The sequence below is a fragment of the Trachinotus anak genome, unplaced genomic scaffold (assembly GCF_046630095.1).
Source record: "Trachinotus anak isolate AG129_WGS33_773 ecotype Australia unplaced genomic scaffold, CSIRO_AGI_Tana_v1 ptg000013l, whole genome shotgun sequence".
Taxonomy (NCBI): Eukaryota; Metazoa; Chordata; class Actinopteri; order Carangiformes; family Carangidae; genus Trachinotus; species Trachinotus anak.
In genome coordinates this window covers 14,463,675-14,486,712 of record NW_027273864.1, presented here as the reverse complement: position 1 = coordinate 14,486,712, position 23,038 = coordinate 14,463,675, and the positions used below count along the sequence as shown (strand labels likewise).

At 39.5% G+C, this 23,038-nt stretch overlaps 3 protein-coding genes across 5 annotated transcripts in view; 1 reads left to right on the top strand and 2 right to left on the bottom strand.

The window, feature by feature from the left end:
- Positions 1-220: 220 nt before the first annotated feature.
- Positions 221-10,701, top strand: stat2 (signal transducer and activator of transcription 2). 2 transcript variants are annotated; one of them, XM_071493261.1, is made up of 24 exons: positions 225-450; positions 807-938; positions 1,077-1,221; positions 1,569-1,664; positions 2,737-2,829; positions 2,927-3,005; positions 3,164-3,243; positions 3,331-3,482; positions 3,745-3,903; positions 3,997-4,086; positions 4,580-4,639; positions 4,745-4,765; positions 4,881-4,974; positions 5,126-5,173; positions 5,281-5,364; positions 5,492-5,590; positions 5,743-5,878; positions 6,707-6,759; positions 7,385-7,470; positions 7,587-7,723; positions 7,847-8,035; positions 8,259-8,313; positions 8,524-8,615; positions 9,851-10,701. In XM_071493261.1, exons 2-24 carry the CDS (start codon positions 808-810, stop codon positions 10,057-10,059), a joined length of 2,388 nt encoding a protein of 795 aa, XP_071349362.1. In that variant the 5' UTR covers positions 225-450; position 807; the 3' UTR covers positions 10,060-10,701. The 2 variants fall into 2 exon arrangements, with proteins under 2 accessions (XP_071349363.1, XP_071349362.1); XM_071493262.1 differs by lacking the exon at positions 8,524-8,615 and having other exon boundaries at positions 221-450; positions 9,851-10,046.
- Positions 10,702-14,151: 3,450 nt separating this feature from the next.
- On the bottom strand, positions 14,152-19,653 carry gpr84 (G protein-coupled receptor 84). The gene has a single exon (XM_071493265.1). The coding sequence runs from the start codon at positions 16,274-16,276 to the stop codon at positions 15,065-15,067; it is 1,212 nt and encodes a 403-aa protein (XP_071349366.1). The 5' UTR covers positions 16,277-19,653; the 3' UTR covers positions 14,152-15,064.
- A 153-nt stretch (positions 19,654-19,806) lies between these two features.
- Positions 19,807-23,038, bottom strand: part of LOC139630127 (zinc finger protein 385A-like) — a 33,660-nt gene continuing 30,428 nt past the window's right edge. For both annotated transcript variants that reach the window (XM_071493264.1, XM_071493263.1), the window contains exons 6-8: positions 22,128-22,315; positions 21,942-22,028; positions 19,807-21,786 (exon numbers count right to left, since the gene is read on the bottom strand). In XM_071493264.1, the coding sequence (XP_071349365.1) occupies positions 21,559-21,786; positions 21,942-22,028; positions 22,128-22,315 (503 nt within the window). In that variant the 3' untranslated portion in view covers positions 19,807-21,558. The remainder of the gene's footprint in view (positions 21,787-21,941; positions 22,029-22,127; positions 22,316-23,038) is intronic.

Here is a 23,038-nt window from a genome sequence, read left to right as displayed (position 1 = left end):
TGGAAATTTTCAGACAGACATCTCGGTAAGTTTCTATTTTGTTTAACACGCCCTCCTCTGCAGACTGACGTGGAAATGCACCAACGGCGTGCGTCGGTCTGTGTCCGGCTCGACCAATCAGATGTTAGCTCCGAGTTTGAGAGGAAACTGTGCAATGGAACGCGGACATTTCGGCTCTTTGGCCGCTTCGACTTCAGTGTGTCAGAGCCAACATGGCGCCCGGGGCGAGCTTGTGAAGAACGACTCGGGGGGGGGAAAGAAGATATCCAATGAAATAGAGACCTAGGTAAAACATAACAGAAGGAAATCACATTCAGCCTGGTCGCCGTTCGTTGTTTTGCTGCGCTGACATTTAACAAAGAGATACAGCTACGGAGTTAGCTATGCGCTTGTTTTAATTTAGTAGTTTGCTGCTTGACATTTCTAAGGGGACTGACAGCATAAAGAAAGGTGAGTAAATGTAAATGTGAGTAAATGTCAGTAAATGACTTGACAGCTAGCTAACATACAAATAAAGTAAGCTCGGTCTGAACTTACTGAAGTGCAGTTTTAAAAACCTAGTGGCAGGATTGGCAGTTATTACATATCAAACAGTAATGAATAGTTTGCAGCTACAGATCATCTGTCATCAGTCTTGCTTGTTTGCACTGTGCTCCTTCAGCTGTCGATTACAGATCTGTGGTGATCAGATGTGAACCTGTCATCTGTGTCTTTCAGTGCAGCGGTATTCTTGAAAGACACTCTTACTGTAAACACAATGTGGTTGTGGTTTGTGTGCATGTTGGTGTGTCCCTGATCGACCTTAGGATGGCCCAGTGGGACAGACTGAGGCAACTGCCTGCTGTATACAGACAACAGTTACATGAGCTCTATGACAGAGATGCTTTACCTATGGATGTTCGGCACTACCTGTCTACCTGGATAGAGAAGCAGGAGTGGTAAGGCAGCTCTGCCTCTTTTGCCCCTTATAGCATTCTACCCACATCTTGTATTACTGATCTAGAGTCATTCAAGGATTAAAGTAAATGATCCTGTTTGTAAAACATATTGCTTGTATCTCATTTTTTATTCTTCAGGCAGCGAGCAGCACGGGACCATGACCTGGCTGTGGTGCTGTTACAGGTCCTGCTGGAGAATCTGGATATCCAACACAGCCGCTTTGTCCAGGAAGAGTCATTCTTACTGCAACATAACATTAGACGCTATAAACAGAACTTTCAGGTTTGTCAGAAATAAATGTATGGTGTCAGTTTGCAAAACAAAATTACCATTAAGCCACATATTTGTTTTGAATTTTAGATATCCATTGTTAACATGAGGACATTTGTTATTGTTCTGGTCATCCTTTACATTGGTTCAATAACTATGTGAATGTTATATGAGCCAAGGAAAAGGTTTTTACTTTCACTTAACTTCCTGGGTGAATGGTCAGCTTGTAAAACAAGCTAAGATAGGTATTCTGTGTTTTTAGAGAGAGACCTTTACCAACATCATAGTTCCTGGTTGTGGTAATAATTTTAAATAACTGACTCAAACTCTGATATCCATATCATTCCCTTCCCTGACAGAGGTACCTGGAAGACCCATGTGCCTTGGCAAGCACAATCCTCTGGTTTTTGGAAAAAGAGAGGGAAATCCTGCAGAGTGCTGATCTGGCCGAACAGGTTGGGGCAACAAAATTAAGTTATTGTCATTTACGGCACAGATGGGACACACCCTGCTACTCATAACAGTTACACAGCTGTCACTATACACCTTGACACCTGGCTGATTTACGTGCAAATATTTTATTGATAAATAATCACTGAATACATGGACGGGGAAGGTTGTTTTTGCCCATATAACTTAATGGTCAGCCACCAATAGATGATGTGCTGTGTGTCTGCAATACTGCCTATATATATATATATATAAGACCCCTTCACGTTTTGTTGTGTTGCAGCCTTATGCAAAAAAAAAAAAGACCCTTGAAATTGAGCTCAGTTGCCCATTTCTCTTGATCATCTTTGCGATGTTTCACTCCTGAATTGGATTGTCTAGTATATTCAGTTGATGGGGCATGAATTGGATAGACACACACCTGCAGAGACAGGATTATGTCAAGGCAAAACTTCTGCTGCACTGAAAGTTCTCAAGAGCACAGTGGCCTCCATAATACTGAAGTGAAGGAATTGTGGAAAAACCAAGACTCTTCCTAGAGATGGCTGCTCAGCAAAACTGAGCAATTGGCGGAGACCAAGAGTGGTGCCTGATGATCGATCTGGCTGAAGGGAAAAACTTTGAGAAGGACAACCAACACTGCAGCACTCGTTCTGGGCTTCATGGCAGAGTGGCCAGATGGAAGCCTCTCCTCAGTGAAAGACGCATTAAAGCTGCTCAGAGTTTGCAGTAAAGCACCTAGAGGCCTCTGATTGTGAGAAACAAGATTCTGTGGACTGATGAAACCAAGATTTAACTGTTTGACCTGAGTTCTAATCATTTTTGGATGGCCATTTTTTTGTGTGTGTTTTCAGTTGTTCTGAAAAACCGATTCAGTTAATTAAAAGGCCCACATGTATTGAATGCAAACAACGGAGCTCAGTATGTGGGCTAAAGATTTTCCACCAGGAAGTTACATTGCTTTAACTGCCACTTTCCCTCAAGATCATTCTTTGTTTTATAGCATGATTGCCCAGTATCATGTCTGAAACTCTAAATATTTTTACCTGCTCTTCCTACTCTTTTGCATTATTGCAGGTCCAGTTTTTGCATGTAGAGCAGGAAGCCATGGAGACAAGCAGCCAGCAAGACATTGAACGTAAAATGGCGGGCCTCAGGAATGAAGTGCAGGTGCAGATTATGTTGTTTTATGTTATCATGTTGTGCTTTGATGGAACAACATTACAGTTCAACCATTATGTTTTTTCTCTGATCTTTTGGGATATAGTGTATGGAACATACAATGATATGTCTGGAGGAGCAGCAAGATGAGTTTGATTTTAAATACCAAACCCACAAGATGGAAGGTAAGCCGATGAAAAAAGGTTCTGGTTATATTTGCATGTTCTGATGATGTTCTCTGAGGATTAGTAATAATGTGGCCTGAATCACAGCTTCAGGTTCTCTTTTGTTTTGGTCTGTCTTACATGGAAACTGTGATCCTGCTGTGGAAACTGTTGTACAGCTGTGGTGGATGAGGCTGTGAAGAAGAATCAAATGAGAGTTCTTCAGTTTCTCGTCAACAAACTGAATGAATGTAGAAAGGTATGGAGTTAGTATTCTTAACACCTTCATCTCTTCAGTCTATTTATTTTCCTAAACTGTTTGTCTTTCGTACAATTGCTGTGTTAGAGCACACTGTCAGACCTAAACAAGCTCCTGGATAAGACTGAAGACCTGATTGAACTATTGGTGAAGAAAGAGCTAGTGGAGTGGCAGAGGAGGCAGCAGAAAGCCTGCATAGGCGCTCCAGATGATGTTTGCCTGGATCAGCTAGAAAAATGGTATGTTCATCTCTATCTGCTCAACTTTAGTCTTAATCTTTGGCATTTACTGCAATAGTTACATAAATAATCCCCCTGTAAGTTAATTGCTACACTGGGAAAAAACCTGCAGTCATTGTTTTAATTTGACAAAATTTGTGAAACTGTCTCATAGCCAACATGTAAGACTTCCAGTTCCACCAGCACTGTTATCATTTTTTCTCATTTTTTCCATGACCTGTGTTAACATCATCCTTTTTGCTCTTTTACTCTTGTTTTGCAGGTTCACCTGTGTGGCAGAGTGTCTGTTCCACGTGCGGGAGTTTCTTAGTAAGCTGGAAGAGCTGGTAGGAAAAGTGTCCTATGACAATGACCCTGTGAAGGCCCAGAAACCTGCACTGCAGAAGAGAGCAGATACTCTCCTGAAAGACTTACTCAAGAGGTCTGTCTTTCAAGGCGAATTTTGTCATGTTCTCTTGCTCTCCTATGGTATCCTTATAAAATTTACTAACATTGTTTTTTTTACTTCTTGTAGTTCCTTTGTGGTTGAGACTCAGCCATCCATGCCTCAGGGGAAAGGACCTCTGGTTCTCCGCACAAATGTCCAGTTCTCTGTCAAGACCCGGTCAGTGTGCCTCTGCAGGCAATCTTTATGTTTACTTTTAGCTAGTAGTCTGAAACATAATCCATATGTACTGTATAGACTCTTGTGAAGGATTTTTTTTACCAGTGCATTACTTGTGATGTAGTAATCAGTATCAGTTTGTATAATTAAACATGCCCAAATTTGCATGATAGTTGTGCATGTCGGACAAGACATTTGAAATATGCCACATACCTTTACAATTTGGGATAGAGTATCATAGTATATAATCTCTATATAGTATATACATTAACATTAGAGCAGTTCTTAACTAATATCAGCACAATAAAAGAAAAAGGGTAATGTAATGCTTTCCTATAGAGCCTTCTGTTACCCTCTCCGAACATGTGACTTTAATCAACCTTATTTTGTTACATACTGTAACCTTGAAAGTACTCCTGTTACCATCTGCATTTTACAGTTTATTACCTCAATATTTCCAAAGTTGTAATTAACCCTGACTTAATATTTACAGACTTCTCGTTAAGTTTCCTGAGCTGAACCACTCCATGAAAGTAAATGTGTCCATGGAGAGGTGAGATTCCTCTTTTAGTTTTCATTTAATCACATACAAACAATAGTGTGTTGCCTTATTGCCTACCTGTGCTCACTTCTGTTTTTTTCTCCCACTTGAAATTAGGGAGGTTCCTCAGATCAAAGGGTGAGTTTCTTTGTTAACTATAACTTCAGCTATCATGTCAAGCAGTATAGAAGAAGAAATGTTTTGAACTTTCATATTTCATGTGAAATTATCACTAAACCTGGTATCGGCACAGATATCGGCGTTTCAATGTCCTGGGTACCAAAACCAAGGCGTTAAACATGGCAGAGAGCCAAAGTGGAGGCATGGTGGCTGACTTCAGACATCTGGTGAGTGATAATGATTGATAATGATAATGATGAAAAAAAAACCCACTCATGTTGCTGTATATTAAACAGATTCAAAGTCCTCCAAACAACAATAGTCATCCTTTAATCTCAGGTTGTTTGACAAATTCTGTGTACTGTTATTTTTCTGTAGAATCTGAAGGAGCAGAAGTCTGGAGGTAGCAGCAAAGGAGTCAGTGATGTGAGTTGACTTTAACAGTCCTGAAGATACCATCTTTGCTCACAGTTTGAGTTGCAAACAACCAAATAATGAGCTCTGTGTGTGTGTGTTTGTTTGTTTTGGTGCAGATTCCTCTCAGCGTTACAGAGGAGCTGCATATCATCCTCTTCGACACTGTATTTGAGCTGAAAGGCTTGTCAGTCGAGTTGCAGGTGGAGTTTCTTTTTTTCTTCTTATGTGGTTTGTTTTATAAAAAAATCAAGAACCTACACAAGTATAAGTAGAAACATTACATATCATATCCCTGTGTTTATTGTTTTTCCTTGGCACCCAACACAGGCCTCCTCCCTCCCGGTTGTCATCATCTCCAACTCCAGCCAGCAGCAGAGTGCCTGGGCGTCTATCCTCTGGTTCAACATGCTCAGTCTGGACACCAAGGTGAGAAATTAACATCACTAACACACACACTGAGCAGTATTTTATATTTTATAGTGGAGTTGTACTTTAATACTGTGAGAAGGCTCAGAAATAATTTCTATTAATCATAAATAATTTTCTGTGCATTTGTTAACATGCGTCTGTTTCTCCAGGACGTCATGTTCTTTGCCAACTCTCCTGCAGCCGCTTGGCCCCAGTTTGCAGAGACGTTGAGCTGGCAGTTTCTCTCTGCCACTAAACGTGGCCTGAATGAGGATCAGCTAGAAATGATTGCACACAGACTTTTTGGTAAATCCTGCTTCTATCTCCAGTTTTATTTCCTTTTCTTTGCTTATTCTTATGGTATTTTCTCTATAAATTCATCTGTGAGTCAGACATGATATCAGGAGACACCTTGGTCTGATTTTGACACAAGTTGCTAAAATGCATTTTAAGGCTGATTGGCTTTACATTTAAACATGAAAAATATATCTCAAGCCTCAGTAGCACTTCTAATATTTATAAACATGGTTACAAATCTTTTAATCATAATGTATTTTGGACCTTTTTGATACCATCTGGAAGGAATGTATCTTGTCACTGATTAACCAAAAAAAAATCACTTACTGAGTTGTTGAGTTGAGGTTTTCAGTTGCTGTTTTACTAATCCAGTTTCTCATAAGAGTAGAGCTGATCATATTGTACCCTAACCACTGGGAAAAGTGGAAAATCTCTCTTACAATCTTCTCCCCCAGTCAAACAAAGGATGCCCAAGAATTTTAAATTTCTGTATTCAGTTTTTCTTGTATCATTCAGAATAAACTTTAGATGTGAGTAAAGACACATTAGTGTCAAGCTAACAAGCTGAAAATTGTGGCTGCATGTAACCTCTCACAACACCTTCAGGCTTTATATTTATAATTGTTGCTCGTCTCCGGTGGAAAAGTGTGTGTGTGTGTGTGTGTTAATGCTATCTGATTGGAATTATGAAGACACCCAGCAGGACTTGTGAACAATTCATACTGATTTGGCAGATTGTGCTGAGGATTGCACAGTATAATTCAGCATCCTTCATGGGTTGTAAGTATGTTTTATCAGTGAGTGAAATGCATCATATATTTTTTTTTATCCCACCAGGAAAGCACCTGAACTATGACACCTGCAAAGTGGCTTGGTCAAAATTTAGCAAGGTAAGAAAACCAAATCCTCAAAAATATTATTCAGCATGGCTCAAGGGATTAATGTTAACTCTAACCACTCAACTCAAAATGTCCACTGGCTTTTCACTCTAACTTCATGAGGTTGACAACTTGGTTTTGGATGGATTGCCCTTATTTGCACATTCCACCCCTCAAGATGAATTGTTGTTTGGTTATTCCATGAATTTTCCTCTACTGGCATCATCAGGTCAAATCCATTTGTTGGAAATCATGGTTTATAACCAGAACCTGCAAATTTAAAGATATTCCCATCATGTGCTTTTTGTTGGTACGAATTTTCGACTACTCAATTTGGTAAGCATTACCTGTTAAACATTAGCACGTTAACATTAATAATAACATTGTTACCAGGTTAGCTGATAGACACTTCCATACCACTACCATTTTTATTGATGAGGATAAAAAAACAAACAAACAAACAAACTGCATACATCAACTTTTATCCATTTTCCAATTTGGTTTTCTGTGCAACGAAGATTAGACACCGAGCCTCACAGAACCACTAGCATGCCTTTAGAGTCTTTGTCTTGTTTGTTTATTGTTGATGAATGCACTCAGGTGTGATCAATGACCTTTTCTACCACTTCTGTAACAGGAGAATACCCCTGACACTTTCTGGGTGTGGTTTGATGGCATCTTGGTGATGGTGAAAACATACCTTGAGGACCTGTGGAGAGAAGGGTATGTTCAAATGTTTAAATCTGGGTTTAATACAGAGCATTTTGGCTCATGCATTTAATTTCTGGGACATGGGAGAAACATTTTGTTGGAATAAGATTTTTTTATCTGTGCTGTAGCCTCATCATGGGTTTTGTGAGCAAAGGGAAAGAGAAGTCTCTCCTGAAGAAAAAACAGAGAGGCACGTTCTTGTTACGCTTCAGCGAAAGTGTCATTGGAGGAATCACTTTCTCCTGGGTGGACATCACTTCGACAGGTGAGATGTTTGCATTTCATAATTATTATAAAAAGTATTTTGTAAATGTTGCATGGTAGTCAGAAATTCAGACATATCCCTTTTCAGATTATACTCACATTTCTTTCTTTCTGTCTATTGTAGGAGAGCCTGACATAAAGACAGTCCAGCCCTTCACCAAAGTTGACCTTATCCAGATCCCCTTCCATGAAATCGTTAGGAATTTCCAGATCTTAGAAGCTGAAAATATTCCAGAAAATCCTCTACTCTATCTATATCCCAACACCCCTAAAGACGAGGCTTTCGGAAAATACTACTCAAACAAGACTGGACGTAAGGGCACCAAGTGTTTTTGCAGATACTTTTGCTTGCCACTTATGTTGTTTTGGAAAATGAATATGTCAAAATGCACAATTTACCTATCATTTGCTATGTTGGTTGATCTAAGCTGAATGGTGTTTTGCTTTGCAGTAGTCACGGATAAAAATGCTCTACATTCATTGTGTTGGGGAGGAATATTACACATTAAATCACATCCAAACTCATTCCCTTTCAGATGACAGTCCTTATATCAAGTACATCAAAACCAAGCTGGTGTTTGTCTCAAAAGAGTAAGTATATCATTCAGTTTCTCCAGGCATAGTTACGGTATGTTGTTTGTTTGAATCAAAACAGAAGCGTCCCGTATATTCTAAATGTGCTATTTATACAGAAATGACAAAGTGAAAATGCACTCACTTCATCTAAGCAGGAGTATACCCATGGGTTTTTTTATGTCATGAGCAACTGGTTGTAATGACTATTTGTCATTGGTCATGTAGGAACACACTGGAGGCTAAGTCACCCATGTCCTGTGACATGGCACAGGGTGAAGGCCTGGAGCTAGTGAATAGCCTGTGTGGAGAGGCAGCTGGTGAGTCATGGCTCTCCTCGCGGTCCCATGCAGCTAAAAACCCCATCAGACAAATCACTCTCCCTTCATCACAGAGCTCTGTGTTACCATTTCTATTTTGGCCTTGTGGCGTATAAAATCAATGGTGAACATGACAACTATGAAATTGTTGAACCTTGGATCTTATATCTCATGAGGCTGTTGGCTGCTTCTGCTGCATGCACATGTACTGTTGTCTGCTCAACAGGGGTGATTGGATTCAGCAAAACAAATTCTAACACCTTCATTATTTTCATAGCTTTTTGATTCTACTTTCTGATGCTTAAAACATTTAAACACTTTGCTTGGTGCATCCACTGAAATTAATTAGAAGACAGTGTAAAATGAAAAACAAAATGTGGCTATAAATAATAAAAAAACAACTACTTGATCAATGATGATCAATCATAGAAATTAAAGATAATGTATAATAATAATAATTATAATGATAATTATAGTGATTATTATATGGTGACATTTCAAACCACAGGAAATATTTTTTTCAAATTACAGTAATAGTTTTGTTTGTTAAATTCATAGAAAAAACTGAAGCAGATTTTTATATGCTGAATTATTTCTTGGCCACAACCAGTAACAGTGTGAATTCTCCTCTGGTCTCTAACTGCTCAGTACCAAGAAATAGTCATTAACATGTAAATTAGCGAGCATTAGAGGTACTGGTTGATGGATTATGTTACCATTAGACAGAGCCAAACTTCCTGTTTCCCTGTTTTTGGGCTTTGTGCTAAGCTAAACTAACCAGCTTCTCACTGTAGCCTCACATTTAATGGTAAGATATGAGAGTGGTATTGATCTTATCATTTAACTATCTGCCAGAGGTAGATATGTATTTCCCCAAATGTTGAACTGTTCATTTGGGAATTAAAAAAGGGATAAACGCTGGGCTTCAGCTGAGGCTTCAGTAAGTACTTTTCAATGAGCTATTAAATGAATTATAGAACCTGAAAAGAAAAAACAAACATTAAACATCAACCAAGTGTACTAACAATGCATGCAATTCATGACATGGTTGTGTAAGATCAAATCATACTGTTCTCCACTCTCTTACAGTAAGTCTCTACTTTCTTTCACTTTTTTTGGCTGCTGAGCCCACACATTTTTGTCACTCTCATTTCCCCAGTGAAACCAGTACCAAGATAAACAACACAGCCATGACAGAGTCAGTATCTTTCTCTTGTCCTTTCCTCTGCATTTAGAACAAAACGGAAATCCTCACCCTCTGGATTCACCTCTGGAAACCTGTCATCCTGATGTCATGCTGTCTGACTTTGCCGAAGCCCCACAGGAGGATTTACTGTTGTATGACAACAATTTCAACCACTTTGCTGGCACAACCATCTTTGATGATGAGACGGCGCTGTTAAACTGCCTGATCCCACAATCCTGTGGAAGCCTTTTACAGTAAGCATCTGTAATGTATATTAAACCAAACCACTGTATCACCCATCCTCAGCTTTACTCTTAGTTACATAACAACATCCATGTCACAAAACTGAAGTGTACATAGCACAGCATTTGTTAACACAGTACTTGACTCTGAGTACTTTTTTCCATTAGAAATACCTAACATCCTGATAATATTTAGAAATAGCTTTTTCAGTCAGCATTCAGTGTTTGTGTGCACCTTTAAATCATTAGAATATAACCTTTCTAATTTGTTTTTTGTTAGTTATGCTAATTATTATTAAATTCTGATTATGTGAGACAATTTGAAGACACAAAAGACAGATCATGCATCATAAACCACTGAAAAATCTAGCATTTGGGAGCCTTGTTATATTTAGATGAGATATCTAAGGAATGCTAGAGAACTGACCATGTATGCTGGTGGGAAAAGATTTATAAGAGGTATTGTAGAGTACATTGCGCAAACTGCACATAATTTATTGATTTTTTTGTTTTGTTTTGTGTTTCTTTTAAGTCCCTTTATGGGTTTTTTTTAAAGCAAGTGATAAAATGTGCTAAAACGTGGCATTTGATCCTTTATAGTTGTATGCTTTTATACCTGTTCAGACATATTATGACCAATAAAAGGGAATTGAACAACTGTGTGCTCTGTTCATTAATAACTGAATGTTGTAAATTAACAAATATAGGAAGTTGCTTTCATGAGTCTATGCTCACAGTATTCTGTGGCCCTATGGTGATATAAGGTTGTCTAATAAGTTTTAGTTTTGACTTTACATACCGCACCTTATGGTAAAAAAAGTTTTTACTCAGTCATTGATAACAACAGGCAGTAGCACTGATAAAATGTACATTACTGTCCAGCATCCACAAAGACTGGGGGGGAAGAAAGCGAGCTAAACAACCACACTCGCTTATTTGCACCAGGTGACCAGAAACACAACTCCCATGCTGATCTAGTCTAAGAGTGGGCTGTGTAACATTAAGATGGCATCAACATGTCGTTGTAAAGGTTTTGTAAACAAGATTTTAGACAATAATGTTGCAGCAAACAATTTTCTATTTAAAGATGTAGTAGAGTAATGGTGTCCTGAGCAGAGAACGAAATCACACTCCTGTGTTGTAATCAGAGCTTCTCAGTTGTTTTTTTTGGAAGCCGGTCTGGTAGTGCCTGCAAGTCCCCCCTCTTAAATGTTGGCCCTGTCCAGACACTGGGACCACCCAGACACAAGATGGCACTGTGCAGTATGCAGTGCTCAGGTGAAAGGAGAAGGTTTTGTCTGTAAGCTGCAAGAGAGAGGCAAAACTTTAAATGGGCATAATTTACTTATGGGGCATTAACTTCAAAGTTGTCTAAAACACTCAGAACCACAGGAGATGTCAAAACTAGATGATGTTGGCAAGATGGCAGATCGTGTGAAGACAACGGACAGCTGGACACAAGAGGAAGAAGTCAAAAAAAACTTTTAAGCCTGTTTCTCTATGATGAATAATTGCCATTACTGCACATATTGAGAAAAAATGAGTAGAATCACTGCAGACTGCAAGAGAGGGGCCTAAATCTTAAGTGGGCTTAACTTGAAGTTGTTCAAATCACACATAACCACACCAGACATCAAGTGGGCGTCCCTGAGTATTACAGGCTGCACACTGAGCCACTCTCCAGAATCAACCCCATTGAAGTAACCAAGTTTTTGTGGCCAAAGGTCTCTGACAAAAGCAAAAAAGATAAGACCAGATGGGAGCAACCGGCTCAAATCTCGGTGGGATGGTGGCCCGCGAAAAAACATGGATAAAGTTGGTAAAGTTTCTACCGGCTCCATCAGGCTCCATCGGGCTCCATCGGGCTCCATCAGTGTCATTCCCCCGGTCTCCATGAGGCTGAATGTCTCGCCCACTCTGACCGTGGAGTCTGCCTTTACCAAGATGGATGGAAAACCCTATGAGCCGCTAAAGGGCTCCAGCTTGACAAGGAACTGCCTTTTCGTCTCCTCCATGTGTAAGTAACGTGATGGCTACATGATTTTACATCTGTTTTCACCCATCAGTGTCCAGACACAGAAGGCTTGAAAACGTTTGCTAACTTTCCGGCCTGTTTCCGGCCAATGTTGCTTTAGCGACCTAGCTTAACGGCTATCACTGCTGTGGAGCAGATTGTGTTTTGTTTGCTGAAGTATATACAAGGTAAATTTATTCAGTTTTGTTTCTTGTGTGTTAAGTGGTTGCTTTCACAGGGCTTCTTGAACACCTTGCTGACTGAGACTTGGGGGGGGGGGGGGGGGTGTTTTGGTCGGAGATGTTGGTGTAGTACAACATCTAGTGACAACAGTAACAATAGTTTACAGAACCGTTATGCTAGTTAGCTATTGTGGTTATTAGCTGTTGTTGTGGTGTTAAATTATCTGTAGTTATATCTTCATTTGAGTGTGATTTTTTTCCCAACTTCTTGCTCAAAATTTGATTATTGTTATCAATATCTCAGTAATTTCATGACTTACCCTTTTGTGGTGGGACTGATTTTAGCTGTGCTAACAGTGTGGCTCAAGGGGTAGTAGTATCTGCAACTACTTTTTATATTTTCACTTTTGATTGAATGTCCAAAAATTAAAACATGTCCTAAATAATTTCTCATATAGTAAGGTGACATTGTCAAAGTCTTCACTGACTGACACTCCTAAACTCAAAGATATTCAGGTAACTATCGTGTGACAGAGAGAAGCATCAAATATCACATTTAAGAAGCTGGAACCAGCATTTGCATTTTGGCTTAAAATGGCCAAAAACAATTATCTGATAATCAAAAATAGTTGCTAGTTCATTTTCTATTAGATGATTAATGTACCGGTCGTTGCAGCTCTCCCCAGCACATTCATCCGCAGTGAAATATCACAATAGCCTGCAGTTTGGATTAATTCTTATGAAACTGGTGTGGTAGCTGGGATGAATAGCAATAACTCTGATAATTCAGGACTTTAAAGTGATGTTTAAAAGTCATTTTTTCTATTTCCACTAACCCATCATGAGAGAATACCTTTAAAACTAATAACTTACTTAATTTTGCTAAAACTGGCTGGATATGAACCTGGGACATTGTGGCTAATGTTTGGCATCTTAAACCCCCTCAGCTTCCTGTGTCCTAAACTGGCAATGATGCAGGGATTTACACTTTTAATTTCAATAACAACATGGCCTCTCTTCTGTTGCCACCCACAGGCCAGACCTTACAGTCTCTGCCCCATTAGTGGTAGGGTCTGTAAGGCCCTCTACTCATTCAGAAGTACAGTATGAACTGTGCTCACAGCCTGGTTAGGCACAGGACACACTGCAGAGGCAAGGTGGAGTGGGTCTTATCACCGACATGTGCCATCTTCCTGTTTACAAATCTGGCTGATTTTAAGGTCGTGTTGTGCTATGTTCTGTTTTTCTGGGAGCCATTGCTTTCTGGTTAGGTAATTAATAGTTGTTATCTTATTGGTTGGACACACTGTAAAAAGGTAACCAGCAAGGTCAAAGTTGAAAATGATTGGACAGAGCAGAGCAGAAGCAGAGGCTAGGTGTGGCACACACCACCCAATATAGTGCTGCTGTTAAATTCAGTGTCTTTGACAACAATGGCTTGTACAGAGGGCTTAGGAATTGTGCTGTTTTTATTTTTCATCCAACAACAGCTTTGTTTTCTAAGGTGTCATAAGAGTTATGACTAGACTAGTCTATGACTAGACTTCAGTCTTCATTTAAGTTAGTATAGTGTGGACCTGTATGTATGAATATTTCTTGTCTCTGTATTCTCAGAAACTAACTACCTTGACATAAGTGAGATGAAGCTATGCGTGCACACTCCACCCACGTATTAAACTAAAGGCCAACTTTTCTCACTAGTCATGTACAACCAGCATATGAGGCAATACAGAGTTGAAACATTGGTAGGGTTCATAAGTTCCTGAGTTACTGAAATATAGCATGTTGTGTTAGACAGGAATATCCCGTGCTGATTTTGTAACACTGGTGGTTTTTCAGACACTCAAAAAACTAAAAGTGGCTATGACGTTGAGATTAGTTGTTTCTCAAAATACTGAATGACACTGGAATATGTATTATAAAATAGACTTTAATACATACATAGCATAAACACATTACATAATGTTGTAAATATATAATAATATATGTAAGATATAATAACTGTAAAAACAAAAAACAACAGTGTAAAACATGTCTGAAATCTTGGTAATGCAGCATAAATCAATTTTATATTTTAATCACTATATGAGAGTTAAGTTAAGATTTAACTCCTGGTCAAAACCAAGTAAATGGCTGGACCGCATATGGTCAATGTGTGAAATTGAGTATGCAGTTGTTGCATTTATTTATTTTTTTTTATGAGGCAAGTTGAGCTATTTTATTTTATTTTTATTCTACTCTATTTGTTGTGCTTATTTTTCTGTTATAGTTAATGAGCCATTTGATTTATTTTTAAATTTGTTGAAGTCATTCTTCTATAGTGGCTATTGAGCTATACGTTATTTTATTTTGTTATTCTTTGCATTATTTTTATTTTCTGCCTAGCTGCTGAAACGCATGAATTTCATAATTTGGGATCAGTAAAGACTGTCTGTCCGTCTGTACATCTGGAGCTGGTGTGGAACCACTGTAAACAACTGCTATCATTACATTGTATTTTATTTTACTTAGTGTCAGCCATCTTCAGACCTTTATCTGTTTGCTTTTCTCCTACTCTGTGTGCTGACATATACTGTGTTTTTATACAGCTGAATTTCCAAATTCTGCATTCTGAAATGCAGCCCATTAAGACTACGTGTTAACTTTGAAGCCATTTCCAAGCTGCTGCTCTACACTCGCGACACAAGCATGACAAACATCATGTACAGTATATAAACATGACATCATCTGGCAAAATCACCAAACACATAATCCACATCCAGCCAATAAATCCCAGAAAAAAACCTAATTTCATACTGGGTATATCCAGGCAAAGTTTTGTGAAATCAGGATGTCAGACCCTGCCACCGGGTCCAGAGGCAGATGAAGGGTGCAGCAGCCCTGGTGAGCAGCACATGGTAGGCCTGTCGAAACTGTCGGTTCATGACAGCATAGAGCACAGGGTTGATACAGCTGTTGAGCCAGGTGAGGTTTGCACAGAACATGTGCAGTACCTGCGGGGCGCGGTTATGTTTGTCGGCTATGTTGAGCAACAGGAAAGGGACAAAGCAGAACACGAAACACAGAAAAACGGTGAAGCACATGCGAGTCACACGTTTAAATTCACCATCGTCTCCTGAAGTTGCTGAGTGGGATGAAGATGCTGCAGTGGTGGGTGCAGGGACGATATCAGGGTAAGGTTTGTTGGCTGCTGATGAATTTGAGGCTGTGGCAGAGCTCAGGGCGGATTGGGATGACTCATCCTTATTTTGGGCTAGATCTGCCTGGCTGCTCATCTCACAGCTACACGTGTTGGCCAAGCCGCTCTCTACACCACTGTCATCTGTCCCTTGTACTGAAGAAGCTGGTTTCTTCCTGGATGACCGGCGGCTGAGTCTGTAGCGAAGCAGAGCCTGGGAGGCGATCTGGACTCGTCTGTAAATGAGCAGGTAGAATGCGCCAACGCAGCCCAGACCAACAAAAAAGTAGAAAAAGAGCAGGATGGTGGTGTAGGGGCGACCCCTGGTACGATGGAAGCTGCATGTGCACACTTGTGGCACAAACACGTAAACAGGCCAAAGTGGGCCAAAGCTGGCCAGGCCTAGCGCCCACGCTGAGATCAGGAGAAAAATTAGACCACGGTCAGAGAAGACACGATCAAACACAGCCCGTTTTGCCACCAGGAGATATCTGCTCACTGCCACCAGACAGAGGGTGATAATGGAGACAGAGTTGGAGAGGAAGAGGAGCAGGCCGAAGATGCTGCACCAGAGCTGACCACTGCGCCATCTGAGGTGTAGATAGGAGTCAATGGAGATGGGCTGCAGTATGGTGCAGTACAGGAGATCAGCTAAAGCCAGGTTGATGATTAACACATTGAAGCGAGTCCTCAGACGTGCGTCTGAAGCAAAGGCTAGAATGGTCATCAGGTTCCCCACTGTACCTGTGATGGTCACAGCACATCCCCACAGCACAGCAAAGTACCGGTAGCCTACGACTGAAGGACTGTAGCAGGAGAAGAGGTCATCCTCTGTTTGGTTTGTGTGGTTCATCAGCATACTGTCAATTGACAGGAATCAGAATATAGGTTAGTTTCTCTGTAATGTGCTAATGGAAATTCAGACTGAAACCTAATCACCCAAGCCCCTCCTGGTGAAGAGGAAGTTACAGATGGTTTAGTTAACCACTTCCTTTTGTACAAAGACCTTTTGTCGACTAAAAACTCTGTTGGTAATTTTAGTAACATGAAACACATTGTCCACCAAGCATCAGCTCTAAACATTAATCATTACACTTTAATGATTGAATGAACAAAATAAAAACTGATTTTTTGTACAGTATTATCTCAAAAGAATTAGTTTCTCTTCAAAAATGAAGTGGGTTGATTAAACACTCCATAAACTAAAGCTATAATTAAGAAGAGACAAACATATTAAAAAAAACCTACAAGGAATTTAAAATAATACTTCTTCTAATTTCTAATCTTTTTTTAATTCATATTTGTGTTAGATAAAGGGAAATAAAAACCCCTGTTTTATAAAATTGCTCATGATTTCCTCACCTTTCTGCCAGTCTTTCTAATTGTTGAGGTGTAGCTGTGTCATTCTCTGCAGTTGTGTGAATGTGTAGCTTCCTGCTGGCGTTACATGTTATAGGCATCCTCTGTGTTGCTCAAGTAACCTCTACACAATCAAATGTTATGACGCAGGGTTTTTCCATCTCATGTCTAAATTCAGGAAGAGAGATCTTTCATGTTTCCCGTATTTCCATGTTTGTATAGTAAAAATGTTCACATAATGGAAATACCTGATACCATACATTTACATTTTAATCACTTCCATATCGGCAATCACTACACAAACAGACAGTGGCCTCATTATTTTTGTTTAATAATTTTTTTCAAACTTAACCAGACAGTGATGGTTAACACTGCATATTGCTCCAGTGGCAGTAACTCCTCAATGCAACCGCAGTTACAAATCTGTGATGGAAATAATCAGAATAAAAACGTTAAAGACATTTTGACCCTTTGCTGCTGCACGCAGACTTCCTGTTTTTGTCATACATTGGTAAATATAGGCCATTATGTACATGCCCGCAAGTGGAAAAATGCAGAAGAAGCACTGAAATTGACAGTGGTGTATTTCCTTTAGGCTATAAGAACAGAGCTACAGTGTTGCTTCTATACTGTAACTTACCTAGTGGGTGGTTTTCATAACATTAATGCTATACTGTATATCTGAAATGAACCATTGAGTAGATGAAAATTTGAATCACAAGAGAAGTAGTGTATTGACTCAGATACAGCATCATTTGTTTTTTTGTCAATTAAAAAAATATGTGCTTGATAGAAGCTTTTGCATTATATCCTCTTTAAACCGTCTGTTGATTGATGAGCTCCATACAGTATATGCTGAAACGTAATGTGAGAAAACAGAAATGAATATTTAGATTACTTTTCGATAGATGTATCTGTTCTACATCTTGGTCAACCCTCTGCACAATCACTCTGTTAGGCCACCGCAATAGACTCGCGTAGTTGACACGTGCAGGGCCAAAACAAGGATGTCTGCACAAGATAAGGAAATTGTGGTTAAAACAGGTCACACAATATCAGTGCTTTTGAAATGGTTTCGATTTATAAAGCTGAAGAAACAGCAGAGTAATATCTATGACCAGATACACAAGCAACCTGTCCCGATGAAGATGGGAAACACAACAAACCTTCTCCATTATCTGAAAAGGTACCACCCCTCTAAAAAATACAGAAAACTAGTCTACCGTCCCAACCTGCAAGCACTTGCAGACAAGCTCGATAGACCTTCTTGTGGTAACATTATTTTAAATCCCAACACCAGTTGCTCCTTTTTACCTTTTCAATCATTACCCTATATGCTAAGAGCTTGTAATGGCTAATTTTGGTATAACTCATGTGTGTCTATGCAAAACTGTGTAACCAAAGACTGTGTGTGTATTTCTAATGAAGTTTTGAAGTAACCTTTGTACACCCTTTTCGTGGCTATGAAGGAGACCTATGGATGAGCTGATGATGAGCACATGGAGACAAGATATCAGGATGCCCTTGCCTTCCTTGCCATGATAGACACGTATAGACAACTATATGTGAAGGTCTTGCCCTTCTGCTTTTCTGTTTATGATAAGGGTGGCTCATTCGACCTCGGTGGAGACAGAGCTGTGGGTTACAGTGACATTGTGTTTGGGGAGAGGCAAGTAGGTGAAAGAGAGGATCGTATCTCATCTTTTTGGAATGTGTTTTGAGACTATAAGACTGTGGCCCTGGAAAACATCTTCAGGCCACTCACTCACTGACTGTACTGCTGTTCGGTTGTGTTTGTGTGACTCCATTCATGAATGTTTATTAAACTCAAGAAAGACAGCTGACGCGTGAAGATCTTCTTTTTCAATTACTGAACAAGGTAATATTTTTTGCCACCACAAGCTCAAAAAGTATGTTTTAGTTGAGTGAATAAATTTTTATTTAATTTATTTGGTACATGAAATAGATACAATTGGCAGTACCAGTGTGCAGTAGCCAATAACATGTTGAACTCTTGTATGATGTTCATTTGAAAGCATTGTTGTTGATGCTTTGTTGGGGAGTAACTGTTATATCATGTTGCTTGTGGAGAATATCAAGTCATTTATTCAGAAATATATGATAGTTTAGAACCATAACAAACCTTAATTTGATTTATTTAGGGTTCTAAACCAAATATGCTACATAAAAATTAAAAGGTCTAACAAGCATGTTGAATGGGTTTCCTATATGTCCTAAATGCAGACAACATCTAAAGTTGTATATGTTGGGGTATTCCTGTGATGATCTGAATTTATTAAAAAAACAGCAATGCAGTGTAGTTCTTAGCCTGCCATTCTCACCACTGAGTGGCAGTAATGTATCCACTCAGTTTCTCATGGTTCAGGTTCCCGACCATACCTGTGATGGTCAATGCATATCCCCACAGCACAGCAAAGTCCTGGAAGCCCATGTAGCAGGAGAAGAGGTTATCCTCCGTTTGGTTTGTGTGGTTCATCAGCATACTGTCAGCTGACAGGAATCAGAATATAGGTTAATTCAGTTTTGAAGGTGCTTTCAGACAGCCAGCTCATGTCATTTATTTTCAGTGTGATATGACGGCAGCCATGCCTCTGAGGCAGCAGTGCAGAAGAAGAGTCATTCTCTGCAGTGTCCTCTGATTGTCAAGCTTCCTGTTGTCACGTTGTTTAACATGCACCTTGTTTTTTAAGTTGCTTTTGCCGATACTTTTTAAAATTCATTTGTAAATGTTTTTATACCCACTGCATTAACCTGTAAAAACAATCAATCAATAGCAATGAAACTCTGATCACAAAAAGTTTGAAAGCTCATTCATTTTAGTACATCTGTTATACCCCTTATGCCAGTTGTTATTATAGGACTGTACTGTATGTCAAAAGAGAAAGTCACATTACCAAACTAAACTACTTGCACTACAAAATGCATTTGTGAGTAATTGCTATATATATATATATATATATATATATATATATATTACATAAAAAGGAAAAAATAATTAATCAGTCAACATAGTTTACAACCACAAACTCAGTTTAATGATTTCATACAGAATTTTGTTTTAATTGAACAATTAGGAAGCCCCAACATGTACCTTTTCTCATTTTTTATTAATCTACATTTACAGTAATGTTTTAATACATTTCTTCTAAATAACAATTAATACATTTGTAGACATTTCTTTTTATTGCAGTTAACAAGAAAAGTTAGCAGGAGTGCTTAAAGTATTGCTACAGTTTCCATTTCCTAAAGCTTCCCTCTAATGTGTCATGACAGTTCACTGGGATAATTCAGGGTCATGTAGGGTTGGAGTACACAAGGCAGAGCAGACAAACTAACATTTTTATCCCACTACAGGCCTATAATACTACCAAAAATTGTGGGGTTTTTTTTTGTTGTTTTGTTTTTTGCATACAAGTACTCATCTGTGTGTATGGTCCTTTTCTGTCCTTTCTGTAATGCTGGTGTCTTTCGTCCCACTGGTTCCACAGTCCTTGTTTGAGACTGTGGTGAAAATGTGGTCTGTGTCATCACATGTACACGAAATGCACAAAACACTTGCCACTAAAGTCATAAATCATTTACCATTGCCCTACTGTGCTCTCAGTGCGCAGTAAGGTGCAGATGAAAAAATGATAGATTGTCATTTTAAATGTGTTTACGTGTAGATTTTTTCACCACAAATTTTTACTTATGTGCTTATGTGAGATTTTGACTCACATGGTTGTTGCCAGTGGCCGTTCAGGGAGAATCTGGAAAATCATCAGGGAAACAGTGTAACTGGAGAAGGTTTTTATCTTGGACATCTTGAACTAAAGAAATTAACTTAGCATGGGTTTTCTCTCTTGTTCTTGTTTTTTCCAACCTTACTGCATTTTACACACACCGTGACAATAAACACTAATAGCTGCATAGTGCGCCAGTAGCAATTACTTACTCTTAACAAGTCCACCTTTGCCGAACAATGAATGTTGGTTGATGTACACATCAGCACAGTTTTAAGACATCATGTAATTTTTTTTTACCCTTTTGCTGTTCCTCTTTGACTTCCTGTTTCTGTCCCACAGAGGTAAATATAGACCATATTGGCCAGCTGTTAAATTGTGGACATACAGTACAGAGACATGTTTGCCAGTAACCGCAGAAACATTACAGAAATTGTTGGTACCTTTTTTCTCGTTATAGGCCACAAAAACAGAACTTTACAGTGGTACAATCCACTATGCTGTGACAGCTACAGTATGATACCAACTAACATCGGAGGCAACTACTACATCTAACCCAGCAGACATGTTTTTAATTAATGCTTTGGATATGTAATGAATCCTTGCAGAGATGATCAGTAAAAACGTAAAAGAGGTAGGGTTTTCAGTCAGATACAGTGGATCATACGGTAGACAGATTTAAATTATGCTGCAGATTGGAGGATGCTCAAAGTAGTCCATGCTTGATAGAAACTTGTTTATAAGTTCCTCTTCAAACTATCTGCAGAGTCAGTCTGATGATTGGCAGATAGTTAAGCAATGGAGGGAAACTGGGGAAGATGGAAACATACAGTCTCTTTGAAATGTTTGACATTTGTCAGTTATCTTTCTCTGTTAACATAACAGCAGTGGTCTGCAACTACAGTATGCACCATGAAGAGTCGTATTTACGTTCACTCTCTTTCTTATAATGAAACTCTCTTGGCTCTTGATGGCACATGGTTGCAGGCCTCCACTTCACAGTGTGCTTCTTCCTGATTCCTCCTCATTCTCTCGCCACTCAGTAAGGAGTGAAGAGGATTGGCCCATGTGTGGTGCGGATGGGCCCTGGGGCAGGCCTCAGCAGGCTGAGGGGTGTTCCCTGTAGGAGGTGGTGATGAGGGTGAGGGTGGGAGGTCGGGACCGGAGGACGTAGTGCCAGCTGATTCGAGGATGCTGCGGCTGCCATTGCTGCAGCAACAGCCAGTGGATTTGGTAAAAGTCCAGCCCCCAGAGTTTTTGGAAGTTCCTTTGAGAAAGTCAAGGAAGATTATAAGTAAATGTGACACAAAACCACTGATGCATGCCAGAGTTTTCCTCACACCCAAATGATGATGTTTTTATGGGGAAGAATTGACAAACATGGAATATATAGAAAGTAAGAAAGATAAACCGAGACCTCACCATAAAGTCTGTGCGCTTCTTGTGCCGACTGAGAAGAGGATTAGGTTTCCCTGCAACTCCATCACGATGCCTTCGGCTGGATATATGCTGCAGCAAAAAAAAAAAAAAAAAAGATTGATGCTGGATATTGAGATTGCTCAGAAATAATTCTCTCCCTGTCCTCAGGTTTTTCCGTGGGTTTCTCACCTGTTTAAGCTGCAGCTCAGAGTTCACTCTGACATTGCAGATCTCACAGTGGAAGGTGCGTTCCTGAGTGTTGGGGTCAGAGGACAGCTCCCCTCCCTGCTCTGCACTGGGTTTAGGACCCAGGCGTGGGTATGCTTTAATAGGTCCCAGTCCACTCCGAGCTTCCAGAATGGTTTTGTGCTTGGTACCTGAAAACGGTAAAAAGAAAGGTCTATTCTATGGTGGTCATCAGGGCCATGTTACATTGTGGCAGATGTACCTAATACTAAAGATGAAACACTAAACTGACATTGTGGTGACATTATTTTCACAATTGAACCTCAGTTTTTAAGCCAACATGAAAATAAATGCAAAATGCCTTAAAATGCCAAAAAAAGAGGAAATTTGAACATCTACAGTTGGTAACTGGGCTCACCCTAGGAGGATCATGTGATTTGATAGAAATCTCCAGATTCAAACTACTAAAAAAATGCTTGGTCAACTGTTAATGGTTATTCTAAAGCTGTGAATTTTATAAAACACATCAGGTTGACATGGGAGGATTTTTCTGGGACAAAAGATAGTTTAATTGGTCAGTAGTGAGGATTTTATCACTGCCTGTCTGCATTCATTCAAACCATTTCTTTTTTCTTCAAGGTGTTTTTTGGGCATGTTTTGCCTTTATTTGACAGCAACAGGAAACCCGGGGAGAGAGAATGTGGGAATGACATTTAGCAAATGGTACAGCTGGGAGTCAAAAAGGGGACCTGCTACCCAGGGCTTCTTACGCCCATGTAGTATGTGCCCTAGCCACCCAGCCATTGGGTCGCCTCAAACCATCTAGTTTTTTTATCGGCTCTTATTACCACTAAGTGGCAGTAATGCACCTGCTTTAGTTTTTCAAACTTGAAATGCAAAAAGTGCAGAATTTC